General features: G+C 35.6%; 1 protein-coding gene across 1 annotated transcript in view; it reads left to right on the plus strand.

Annotated features, from left to right (window-relative positions):
• The window catches only part of ahi1 (Abelson helper integration site 1), a 97,393-nt gene that overhangs the window by 30,054 nt on the left and 53,253 nt on the right, over nucleotides 1-14,086 (plus strand). The window contains exons 18-20 of the mRNA XM_088932562.1: nucleotides 7,224-7,414; nucleotides 11,114-11,165; nucleotides 11,635-11,714. Coding sequence (XP_088788688.1) covers nucleotides 7,224-7,414; nucleotides 11,114-11,165; nucleotides 11,635-11,714 — 323 coding nt within the window. The remainder of the gene's footprint in view (nucleotides 1-7,223; nucleotides 7,415-11,113; nucleotides 11,166-11,634; nucleotides 11,715-14,086) is intronic.

Here is a 14,086-nt window from a genome sequence, read left to right on the forward strand (position 1 = left end):
CAGCTGCTCCAGAGGTGATGGCAGAGTAGTGCTCACTGTAATGTCGAGTTTTTGAAGTGTTACACTTACATAGAGTTGCAATAACTAACACTGGCTTTACTAATTAATTGTAAACTGTACATTGAAAACAACACCATTTCAAAAGAAACCCACTTGTGATTATTACAGTATATGTAGTGATTTGCCATTAAAGTGGTAATGTACATGGTGCCCTCTGTTTCCGACAGTAAAATACTTGTTGTTAAAGGCTTGACACAGTGGATATCCTTTGAAGCTCGAGATACACCTACATTTGCATTTTCCCCTTTGGTCAGAATGTGTTACACTACCATCTTCATGAGGTCACTACAGTACATGATGTTTTTGAGCATTAACACTTTGAGAAAACAACCGGGAACAAATTTTGCCTTTTCTTTTCTAGAAATTATTAATAACATTACTGTATAATATATATAGAGAGAGAATCAACATATGCAGTCACACAGGTTTAATGACTTTTTGTTATTTATACTGACTTAATTTGCTGTTCAGATATAAATTAATGTTAATTATGCCTTGGATTATAGCTAGCACGTTGTGATACATAAAAGAAATAACGATAACAAGAACCTCCATCATCAATACTGTTTATAATGGTGCCTTTATCAAGTAGAATTTAGTGATACAACATAAATATTTAAAAACCACAGCATTTGTAGAAAAAAATATGGATTACAGTATACTTCAACACCACATGCAAATATAGTTTTTATTTTTGCAACAATGCAGCATTTAATCACATTAGGTATTAAATATGCTGAATTAATGAATGTGTGTAGAGTATCTGTGCCACTTTTAAATTGAAATTTGTAAGTGTGAAAGAGTATGAGAGTCAAGTGGAAATTTTATTGATGTTTTCAGAACCTTAAGGAGAAGAAGGTGAACAGTAGTCTTTATTCTAAATTAAGATGTTAACTTAACATCAACAACACAGAGATAGAACCTTTGGAGGAAGTATGGTGTCTGATCAAATGCAGCCAAAAGATGTGACTGTTTCTTGAAAATGCTTTTTCAGTGTAAAACAATATACCAGCCGTTGACAATGAAGTTTATAGTTTACACAATGTAATTGTAGAGTGCATTGATTTAATTCAAGTAACCATGCTATACTAATGCACTCATGGAGTCATCAGAGCTGTTTGTATGGAATCCATGTCTAGTTAATTTCTGCCTACTCTGCATCTTCCAGCATACCGCAGCCACCCTTTCTTCCAGCCACCTGAATAAGACAGCTTTTTTTTCTGTTGTGACAGTGTTAAAAGTATTAAAGATAGCTTCTCCTTTTCTTCAAATCTAAATGTATTTCTATGACTTTTTTTAGTTCTTTATCGGCCAGTAAAGGAAGAATATGCGGTACACTATAATATACATCTCCTTTCCATCTTGCTCTAAATTATTTTTTTAATTCCATCATGATTATTGTTTTTGTGGGTATTTCAAAGGTTATAATGTTTGTCTGGGGCATCTGAAACCTCCTGAACCATGCTAATATGTGCTGTTCTATAATTTCATCTTTTTATTGTACAGTCTGTGATATCGGAAAATGCATTGTGTTCTCTTGCTAGCTGCTTTTTGTAAAATTGTGCAGCACTTCTTAAAGACCAGATGTTCAGCAGGAAGAAACCTTTTAAGGTTTAACTTTCTCAGACAAAGACCTGTGGGACTGAAGCTGGTGGTTTCCAGATGATTGTACAGTAAACTGCACAAGAATAGAAAGCAACTTAGTTCTAAAATGACTTTGCAACTGCTCTGGGGGAATTAAAGGGTTAATTTCTTTTGCTATATTGAGCGCTCTTGGTCATTAAACACCCCCATATAAGATGTTTGAAATGAAACCAACGTTTAAGCTAACAGTGATTCTTTAAGATTAATCATAACATTTTTCTTTAATTTAGTGACATTTCTAACTTAATATTTTGCCCACTCATTTTAGTCTCCTAAACTATTTTTTCTTGCTGTTTTTAAGGTTGGAATGTATTAATACTATCTGCTTAGTGCACTCTTGTGCCTTTTAAGTCTTTTTTTGTTTTTGTTTGTATTTGGAAAAATTGAGAATTGAGAAAAATTAGCAAGCTGGCTCACTGTAGTGGACGTAGTGCTTTTTAGTCCGCTGTAGTGTATAAAGTCCTCTGAGCTGAATTTGTTAGTGATTGCAGGAGGCAGGGAAAGCTTTGTAAAGGGTTATGGTACAGGAAATGCTAAAAGAAGAAGAGATGATAACTTTTAATGGATGATTGTTAATACATTTTAACAGTCTTTTACTTTTCTTGAAACCAGGAACCGATTTCTTGAGAGATACTGCAGTACATATGTTTTCTAGTAGTCTATGTCATTTAATACTACTTGAGCTACTGTAAAAAACAGACACATTCTTGACATCTGTTTCTAGAAATTAAGGAAAATAAATGTGTAAACTTACACATATGACAAATCAACTCCCAGAAGAACAGAAAATAGTGCATTTTATACTTGACGTAAGCAAAGACTTATTATAATGTTAAACACCTTGTGGTTTAGAGGGCCAGAAAAAGTGAAACATTGTTACAGTAAATCACAAGGAGAAGGTCATGCACTTAGTTTCATACCTTGCCTGGTTTTTATGATGTCTATCATGAATGACCGCCGATGAATCTTTTTTTTTAAAAAAAGGAATTATCTACTTGAAAGAGGAATGATGCAGTGCAATCTTTTAAAATAAGATAATACAGTATGTTAAGCATGGCTTTCCAAAAAAAAACCTGCCATTTATGGAAACATCTTTGTAATGTAAAAAGAATGTATTTTAAATAGAAGCAAAAATGCATTTGTACTAACCTGTATTAAGTGAACTTCACAGTAGGTATTGCATGAGGTTGGGGTTATTACATGCGGTCAGATTGCTCCCAAACTTTCCATAAATGTAGTTTTTGTTTCATCATAGTTTATTGAACAACACTAAATTATAAGATTAGAAGTAGTTTAATCTAGTCCTTTTTGTTGTTAATGCTGTTTCTGAACAGACTGTACCCACCACCAAAATGTGAAGTGGTTGAGATACTTCCACACTACCCTTACGTCTGTTTAGACATAAAAACACAAAATGTTCTCTGTAGTGAATTATCATATTAACTTTTGTTTCAGATTTGATGAAAAAATAAAAGACAGTGTCCTGCTAAAAATAATTTTAGTAAATAGCACAACATTCTGTCAAATAAAAAGCTTTAAACTTAAATTTCAATTGGAAGTATTTTTAACTGGTTCTGTTCATATCTGACTTGTTGATAAGACCATGTCAGATTATACGCAGCCATGGTCTTCAGTTTCCTTGTTATGCAGATTATACTCAGATTTACATTAAAACTTCTTCCTCCTCTCCCACCTATGTCACATACTCATTTACTGCATGACATCTAGCGCTGGTCGACTTCAAATTCCTTGAAACTAAATAGTGACAAAACAGAAATTTGACTGGTGGGCAGCAAATGTCAGCTGAAAAGGCTGGATAGCTTTATAGTAATGGTGAAGGGTTCCCCCATCCAGGTGTCAGCCATAGTCAGGAATCTGGGAGTCACACTTGATGCTCTCCTGTCTTTTAAGCACCATGTGAACATTTTGATAAAGACCTCTTTTTTTCACCTTTGAAACATTGTGCGCTTTAGGCCATTTCTATCAGTATCTGATGCTGAGTGCTTGGTTGATGCATTTATAAGATCAAAGCTTGATTTAATAATAATAAACTTTATTTTATATAGCACCTTTAATGGTGGCTTCTCAAAGCGTTTTACAGAATGACATAATCAATAAATAAAAAGAATACACAAGATAAAACACAATTACAATATACAGATGAGACCGTGGATGGTGGTACTAAGAAAAGCAGAGGGGTGAAGAATAGAACCAGTTAAGTAAAGGCTTTTCTAAATAAGAAGGTTTTGAGTCTGTATTTGAAGGAGTTTAGAGAAGGTGACTCTCTGATATCCTTGGGGAGAGAGTTCCAGAGCTTGGGGGCATTACAGGAGAAGGCCCTGTCACCCATAAAATGTAGACAGGTTTGGGGGACAGTAAGGAGACCAGAATTAGAAGAGAGAAGGTTGCGAGGTTGGGAGTAGGGCGATAATAGTTCAGACAGGTACTGAGGTGCCAAGCCATGCAGAGCCTTGTAGGCGAGCATGAGGATTTTAAAGTCTACATGGAATTTGACAGGAAGCCAATGCAAGGGCTCCAGGATAGGAGTAATGTGATCATTTGTACTAGACCTGGTCAGGATTCTGGCTGCTGAATTTTGGACATACTGCAGTTTGTTCAAAGTAGATTTAGATACCCCAGCAAGTAGACCATTACAGTAGTCAATTAGAGAGAACACCAATGTGTTGATCAGCTTTTCAGCCACAGTTAGTGATAGCACAGGGCAGTCTAGCAATATTTCTGAGGTGAAAAAAATATGTTTTGACAAAAATGCACACGTGGGTCGAATGTTAAGCCAGAATCGAATATAACCCCAAAGTTCTTCAATTTAGATTGAAGCTCAAGTACAGACCCATCTACATATAGAGTTACAGGATTGGCTTTATGAAGTTGATGGTGGTGCCAATAAGTATGACTTCAGTCTTGTCGCAGTTAAGATGAAGGAAATTTTGAGTCATCCAAATTTTATGTCAGAGATGCAATTAGATAGAATAGAGACAGTTACATCAGTGTCAGGTTTGGTATGGATGTATATTTGAGTATCGTCAGCGTAGAAATGATAGCTGAGGTCATGTGATCTTAAAAGCTGACCAATTGGAAACATGTAAATGCAGAATAGCAAGGGGCACATTATTGAGCCCTGAGGAACATTAGACTTAGACTTAGTTTCAGACCTATACCCATTAAGAGAGACAAAGTGACAGCGATCAGTGAGGTAAGACTTGAACCATTTGAAACTCACTCTCAAGATGAGAAAGTAAGATGTTATGGTCAACAGTGTCAAAAGCAGCACTGAGATCAAGAAGGATGAGTATAGAAAGAGAACCAAAATCAGAAGCTATTAGAAGATCGTTAGTGACTTTGATCAGGGCGGTTTCTGTGCTATGAAGTTGACTGAAGCCAGATTGGAGGGGTTCGAAAAGGTTGTTTGTCATGAGGTGGTTATGTAACTGAAGTTTGATAGCACGTTCTAGAATTTTTGCAAGAAAGGGTAAGTTGGAGATGGGGTGAAAATTGTTAAGCTTGTTGAGAGCCATGTTAGGCTTTTTTGGCACAGGGGTAATGGCAGCAGTTTTGAGGACCGTTGGTACAGTGTCAGTGCTCAAGGATTCATGTATAATATTGAGGACAATGGGACAGAGAGAAGAGAAACAGGACTGAAATTAAGTGGTGGGAATGGGATCTAAAATAGATATGGTGGGTTTCATATGTGTAACTAGTTTATTGAGGGATGCTAAGTCAAGAAGAGAGAAGCTGGAGAGAATGGAACCAGAAAATTTGGATGAGGAGGGAGAAGGTATGGAAATGATATGCGTAGTGAAGAGAATGTGATGCCGGATGTTGTCAATCTTAGAACTAAAGAAATCTAAGAATGTGTTGCAAAGTTGCGATGAGACAGGCAATGTGGTGGGGCAGTTTGGCTTGAGCAGTCTGTTGGTGGTGGAGAAAAGATGTCTGGGGTTGTTTTGGTGCTTTTCAATTTCTGCAACTCTTTGCTCTATGGGCCTAACACGTTTCTTTGTAGGTTGCAATATGTCTACAACTATGCAGCTAGACTTCTAAGTCACTCCAGACCCTGGCAGCATATTACTCCTACACTTAGGTCTCTACATTGGTTGCCTGTAAAGTCACATTTGCAATATGAGATTTTGTTACTGGCTTTCAAGACTTTAAATAATCTGTCTCCATCATGCATCTCTGAGCTCCTTCACGCTTGCACTCCCTCTCTCATTGTACCAAGGACTAAATCTCATACACGTGGTGAGCATGCTTTTTCTGTCGCTCCTGCATTGTTACAGAATGCCCTTTCTCTGAATCTTTGAGTGACAAATTGGTTGACTCTTTTCAAGTCTGAACTTAAAACTCACCTTTTTACTTGGGCCGGTGTCTGATTGTCTTGTAGTTTATCCTGTGTGTTGCAATTTCTTTTTTTTTTTGCTTGTTGTTGTATTTTTGTTTCTATTTTTCTTCTTCACAGGCAGTGTAAAAACAGGGCTTGTTTCTCAGATCACAGAAGCCCAAATTCTGTTTTTTTTTTTTTGCCAAAAAGTTACAAAGCCGGGAACAGATTTATGTGCCAAAACTGAGTAGCTGGAGACTGCAGTCAACAATTTAGACTATATGAATGGAGACGCTTTTAAAAAAAACCTTCCTAAGTATCTTCTGTGATTCTCTTCCTACAGAGTTCTGCCTTAAAATGTGCACTCTCAAACATTGTGTGACAGTATCCTGTTCTACTATAGCTTCTACTTGAGTAACTGCATCTTACTATGATGTGTACTGTAGAAGGGTACACCATCACATACTGCTTTTTAGTTTTCTCTTTGTGCCTGGTGTTTCTTGCCATACATACTGTATCATTACATGGAGGCTGCTTTTTTCATGGCAAGGCCCAATGCAGCTGAAAATCACCTACCCACTATAGTTGTGTTCTCCTGGATCACCAAAACCTTTTTTCTTAGTAATTTCCTACACCATCTCTTCCATTAGTCAAGCACCTTGACAATGTTCCTCCGGACAGCTGGTGACTCGGCAGCATGATTGTTGTGATTAGTGAATCGGAGAATGTGTCATAGACAAACAAATGATGTACTACTTCCACAGATCATAGTACAGGCTTCAGTGACACTGAGCTGACAGGTGCCTGAACTGGCAGAGCAGCTTCAGATAAGTGGGTGACTCACTTCTGGTAATTCAGTAAAATTGATCTTTGGGTTTCCTCTTTTTCATTTTAAAACATACATATTGTAATCCTTCTGATCTAATTAGATTTCCTAATGGGACTATGTAATTTAATTAAGATATTTAAGGTGTTTTCTTTTGCCAGTGGTCAGTCATGAACTATTTTGTTGCAGTATTAATCAGGGAACTGTGTCTATGTGCATCCTGCAGAGGAGGGAGACCAGATTAATTTTATACTGAAAAAGCAAAGAGGAAAAAAACGTGCTTTCTTATTACCATGCAGTGCAGAATTTCCTTGTACCTTTAAATTCATATATATGTGTGTGTTTCTGTTTTAGTTGCTCAAATGGAAGCTGAAAGCATGAAGAGGCCAGCTGGGTCAATGTCAAAACAGCCCAAGATTTTCAGTAGTACCAATGATGCTTCGGCTTTGCAAGACTCATCCGTGTCTTCTATTGATCACTTTGCAAGTTCAGCAAGGGCATCATTGAGGCTGCAACAAGTTAAGCAGAAACTAGATTCTGTTTTGGTAAGTTTTTCATTACATTACATTACATTACATTGTCGGTGTGTGACTCAAAAAAAGATGCAATGATGTCAGGGAATGAGCAACTCCAGTCCTTCTGGAGTTCTGTTTTTTTTTTTCCCCTTTCCACCTATAATCTTACGTAATGAAATTTATTGATTGGAGAAATTTTCATGTTACATTCCTAATTGGTTTTAAGGTCTTAGTCAATTACTAATTAATAATAATAATTCCTTACACTTATATAGTGCCTTTCTGGAAACTCCACTCTTAGCGCTTTACAGGTAATAGGGACTCCACTCCACCACCACCCCTTCTCTTTTCGACAAACGCCCTGGGATTTTTAATGACCACAGAGTGTCAGGACCTCAGTTTTATGTCTCATCCGAAGGACTGTGCAGTTCTGACTAGTGGAGCTTGTTAGCTCATTAACTGGCCAATGAGAATGTGATGTTCATCACATTCTAAGGCCTCACCATCAGCAATAGGCAATCAGTAAAGTATTTAGGCAGACCCAGTAGATTTTTAGAAATGTACATCTTGCAAACCAATTGGGAAATCATCTTTACTATTGCAGTCCAAAAATGTGAAGTTTAAAACACGTGGATGATAAGTACCCTTTTATTTGATCAAATTTTATATAATGTTAAATGACAGAGACTTTTTAAACTGCTTTCAGAATTGGCAAAGACAATGGAGTTAACTCCTCTTCCCTTTTTTGAGTTTTAACTGGTCCCAAACTTCTATTATGTGTCTGAAAGCCTCCAAGTCACCTCTTGGGGAGTATTGCATGATGTTGAAGAATAGTGTTGTAATAAAAGAAAAATATTTAATAATAACAATGCTCTTGTGTTTTGTAGTATTTTTATCTGCTTCATTTTTTATTTCTCAATCATGCCAATATATGTTATTATTTCCAAACTAGAAGTATTATCATATTTGTCCTAGTTTAGGAGGTATTCCCATAGTGCCTCATAATTAATGAACTACTGTAAATTATTTATTATTTCGTTGTGACTCCATAGTAAAAGAGGGATGTGTGCTCCTTGCACAAATTACACCACTTTGTGGTTCTGAACAAGGGAAGTTTGCCAAGGGAAGTCAGTGGCATACAAATGATCAAACATTTCCATTAAACAAATTTATACCACAGGGAGAAAACGTTGCAAGGCTACTAGAGCAACAAAGGGAGTGGAGCCTTACACTTGGAAGAGGTATAGATCAAGGGAGTAGGTCCTTCTTTTTGTCAATTATGAGATGATGAAGATTAAAAATAATGTGGGCTCCTAAGAAGATGTTTGTTCTATTTTTTAATGAATGCAGAAGTGGCATTCTGTCATAACCTTTCTTTTTATACATGCTCTTTTGCACAGTTTTTTTGTGAGTGGGTGAGTCATTTAATTCCGGTTTAACTCCCAAATGTTCAGGGAGCTCTACTTGTCATGTAAGACCTTAAAGAATTTACATTTCACTATTTGTGTATACACTTTAAGCTATATTTGTCAATTACAAGTATACTTCAAATTTATTTTCTGCGTAAATGCATCTCAAAGCTCTGTATTGGCCACAGAGTACTGAAAAGGTCTTGCTGTAGGGTTTGCTGTCCTTCATAGGAGACATTAAAACAAGGGTCCAAACTTCTTCTAGTCTTTCAAAGTCCTGTGGCATTGTTCATGGAATTAGCTTTCCTAACACTGAGCTTCTGGCTAAATTACAGTTCAGTCTTTCTCAGTCTAACCTTCATAAACCTCTCCTTCACTTTAATTATTCACTTCTCCACTTTAAGTGCTGTATAATGAGTTGCTGGCACAGAATAGCCACATGTCACCTTGCTAGGGGCTCCATTTAAAGGTAGATGAAGTGTGTCCTCTTGTAAACTCTTTGTGATTTGTCTGAAGAAAAAGTACTCAGTATAATGCACTGACTTATTTATAAATGGAGATGAGCACATTTTTAAATATTCAAAAACAGAGAATATATTAACAGGTTAAGGGACCTAAATCTTTTCCGTCTAGAAGAATGTTAAGAGGAGATTTGATGAAAGCATATAAAAATCCTGAGGGGTATAGACAGGGAGTAGTGCAAAAAGGACAGGGAGTTACATTTGAAAACTAGAAATTCATTTATGAGGAAAACACTTCTCTACCTACAGTAGTTGCGTATAGCTGGATTAAGCTTTCCTGCCAGGTAGTTGAGGCCCAAACTCTGAACATTTTCATGAAATGACTTGATGGAATTTAAACATTTACTTAGCTACTAAACTAAATCAGGAAGACTCTGGTTTGCAACCTTCCCTATTTTTTGTGTTCCAATGTAAAGTAACATAAATGCTTTTGTCACAGGCTATATTTCACCTAAAACAAATTCTAACTGCTATAAAGTCCGTCAATATTAAAATGTATAACCCCCAAAACAAAAGAAGAGAATTGTTCCCTGGAACTTCTGTGCGCCTTGTATAATTATCAGGTTTCTGCACGCATGGCCACGTGTAGATAAGGAATGTATTTGTGTGTGCTCCATTTTGTGTAGTCAGATTTGTAAGCTACAATATGTCTTGTGTGAATTGCACTCACTCCTTGTGAAATTTGAGTGCACTTTAAGGTTATCCTGTTCACGTTAGGCACTTCATAAGTATAGTCCAACACGTAACCTGAGATCTGCTGATTCAAGCCTTAACTGCTTATTGCTGAAGACCTGACTCCACACAATGGGCTGCAGAGTGTTTACACACAACTATGGAATTGTCCAAATCCGTGAAACTTATCATTTAAAAAAAAAGTTCAAAACTTTTCTTTTTAACTTTTAATGTCTAGTTTAGTTTTACTTCTGTTTTTGTTGGATTTTTATTGGAAGTTTTTTATTGGGTTTTACTGTGCTGACTTTTCTCTTTTTACTTCTGTTATGTGCTTTCTGGATGTACTATATCACCATACAGCATATTTTATAGGTTTTTTTAAATGCTTATAAATAAAATGTTAAAATGTGTCAAGATCACTCATTTTAATATGAAAACGCTACAGTATGTGTTACATACTGTAGTAACAAATATTACTAACTTTTCTGAGTAGCTTTTAATATGATACAGCCATTTGTCTCACTTAGGTTGAAAGCCTCTCCTTTTTATTATGAACTTGAGTGAGTGCCAGGTGAAACAGCTTCTGCACCTGGCTTTGTGTTTTATTACCACAATAAAGTGAGGCCTAATATTCATATAGTAAATGATTCAGTATTTTGCTGAAAATTATTGTTCTACTTGCTGAAATGGAAGTTTCCTTTTTCACTGTTGTTTTAAGCACTTATAAGTAGCAATAGTATACTTATTGAGTACACTTCAGATTTGGGGCAAAATGTGTTGAAGAATAGTAGCACTTCACTTTTGTGAAAATATCCTTAAGCTTATACAGAAAATCATACTTAGAAAAAACATGAAAATGTAAAATGGCACATCGGCCTTTTCTGTCCCTAAATGTTTGGTTCATATTGAAACAGCAGAAGTTTATATTTTTCAGAATAGTATGATAACCTTAGCATGGAAGAATTTGCTTAGTAAATGTGGACTTTTGTTTAGAATTTTATTTTTACAAAAGGAGTGTGCACATACACATGTACAATATTTAATTTCATATAATCTTGAATTTAAGACTCAACTTAACCACTTCTAACATTTTTTCTGAATTCCCTGTTGGATGATTTTTAATTTAGGAGCCGGTGAGTCGAAACCTATCTGCAGCGGGATACCTGTATGACAAGCAAGGTATTTATTTTTTAAATTGTTTTCCATGGAGTTCACCATTTTTTACAATATATGAATCTTAAAAAGCAACATCAGAGGGATCTACTTCAATGAGGTGTGATGGAACGTCTTTTGTGAGGATTAATAATCTTACTTTTTATTCTGTGCTTTTATTCTTTAAAAAACATGATCATGCATGGTCCAAAACATTTTAAACAACTTTGTATACAATAATACAAATAAGAGCAATAGGCATGTTTTAGTGCATACTCATTTAAATCTATGAGACTGGCTGGAATAAGTAATACTGCATTTTTTATTGCTTTGGCTCCTCAACATACAGTAGCTATTCTTTCCCAAATGGGTTACTGTACTTGTTTTGCAGCCAGCCCAGAAAACCTTGTGGAGCTGATTGCCTTCAAAATTGCTGTGTCACTTCTAGGAAATCAGCAACAATTTCATGTTCCTCTTGGTTTGTTTGTTAACACAGGTGGGGTTCCTTCTGCAGCAAGGGATTTGCCACTGGAGGCTGGCTTTGTTAGTCCAGTGAGCAGTAGCTATTTTAACACAGTAAGTATTTAAGCACAGTAAAACTAATGTTTCTTACAGAATTCAAGAACTAGTTCAAGCCTTTGTAGGGAGAAGTTAACATAGGCTAAAACCCAATTTTGTCCACAAGTGCACAATATTCTTCATATTCTTAACTTTCCTCATATTGACTGTATCTTAGTGACAGGGTAATCTTAAATAAACATCAAAGATCTCAAAGAGTTATCATTCTAGCCAGATATTAGTGATTTCAGAACTGTGCATTGTTTAGTTTTATTTTTTTAAAGAAAGTGGTACATAAAAAGCTTTTACTGTATATAGGCTTTTTTACGTGACCAAGCCCTTAATCTAATTTTAAGAAGTTTTTCTTCCAACATGTATAAATTTAGATATTTTACAATATTGACCTTTTCCTTGTTTTTTATAGCAATATGTAAACATTCATTTTATATAAAAGTTCTGTACAATGATGCTTTTACTTTAATGTATGTCTTGAAATCTAACAAAAATTGTTTTCATAAGAACACATCTGTCACTGATTTTGTCCTTGTGAAAAGGGTTGCGTGGCCCAAAATTATGTCAAATAATCTCATTACTCTCATATTATTTCACTAGAAAGGTGATGTTATGGAGATGATTTGACAGAAGTGGTGTGTAGAGTGTGTCCCAGAAATGTTTTTGTAGGAAAAAGACTGGAAAACCTGGTGATCAGCACTTTTTCCACTTGATTTACAGCCCCCTTTGCAGCTTTTAATCTAAATACAGGAATGCTGATTTTACGGGGGTTATTTGAATACAGAATAACCTGCAGGCAGAAAGCCCCTGCTAGAGAATGAATACATGATGGGCTGATAAGCAGTGGGAACGGTGAGCTTATTTGACTTGCAAATGTTTATGCAAAGTTCTCTTATTATGTGATACTGGGGTCATGACTTGAGAATGATCATTCAGGGCTCTGTTGATGCCTTCTTGTTGGGTCATGTTAAAATACACTTTTTTCTTCCTTTACACACTTTAAGTATTGTTTTGTTATGGAAATGTTGGATCTAAGAAATATTCGAATATTTACATAATTTGCATAGGATTGACGTGGATAAGAAAAGTAATGCAAAGTAGAAGCTGGCAAGGATTACTTATTTTCACTAGTTTGTTCCTTTTTATTGAAACCTGATTATACTTCTTTGTTGCATCACACCAAGCCTTTAGTAAACAGGGAAAGATGTGGTCCTTTTTTTTTCCTTTCACTGCATGTTGTGAAATGAGAAGGCCCCTCATTACCTCTCTTAGCGCAATATCTTTGCACAGGCTTTTTTTTCTCTTTTGAAACAGAGATTGCTTCATTCATTCATCGCAGAGAATGAACTAGGGAAATATTTTGAGGAAGTTTTAAAAGCTTAAGGGTAGCTAGGGAAATGTGCAATAAAAGATTGCTTTGACCATTGTTTTCTTCAGTGGCAATGTATTCCTCATTTTATAGGTGTGTGTACAGTATGTGTGTTTATATCCATGCGTTTTCGCATCTAGCATTTGAACCAACAAGGAACTAAATCTATCCTTTATAAACTACATTTGTCAAGTCGACAACTCTTCTTAGTGAATTGAGCCCACATTCATCCTAGTAGGTGTGAATTTACTAATTTAAGATACAGGATTTCAAAGTTTATTTGTGCAGCTCTGTAGGTGTTGCAAGTTGTAGATATTGTACAAGAACGTACAGTATATTTAAGAACATGAGAGGAGGCCATTTAGCACATTTGGGTTTTAGAAGGTGATTGATATCAGGATCTCATACAGCTATTTCTTGAATGAATTCAGGTTATAACCTCCAAACATCTGGCTGGGTGGCTTGTTTTTTAATTCTTTGTGTCCCTCCTATTCCCACTTATAAATGCAGTTACCCTTAGTTTTGAACCTTATCCTCTGGTTTCTGTTTCACTGTCAATCCTAAAAAGGCCCAATGAATTGACTTTGTCATTGCCTTTTTTAATATTTGAATTGAATTCCTTAACAATCTTTTCTATTCATGACTTAAACCGTTCTGTGCAACATTCTTTCAATCCTGGAAATGTACCTGGTGTCTCTTCAAAAATGTTTTGTTTTGTTTTGTTTTGTTTTGTTTTGTTTTGTTAAGTGGTTACCAAAACTCTATGCAGTATTACAAGTGAGTCTCACTAATCCATTATACAATTTTAGTATAACATTGCATGTTTTAAATGCTTAATTTTTAACTTTGTATTCTAACATGTTGTTTGCTTTTTTTCCTCCATCACTTTATCGAGGAATTGTGAACATAAATAAAATCTGTCACTTCAGTTAACCTACCAAAGACCCATCTTTGTGTTTTAATATGCAGAAATAGATGCATATTAAATAGATGTGTTTTAATATGCAGA

The sequence above is a fragment of the Atractosteus spatula genome, chromosome 2 (genome assembly GCF_055471065.1).
Source record: "Atractosteus spatula isolate fAtrSpa1 chromosome 2, fAtrSpa1.hap1, whole genome shotgun sequence".
Lineage (NCBI taxonomy): Eukaryota > Metazoa > Chordata > Actinopteri > Semionotiformes > Lepisosteidae > Atractosteus > Atractosteus spatula.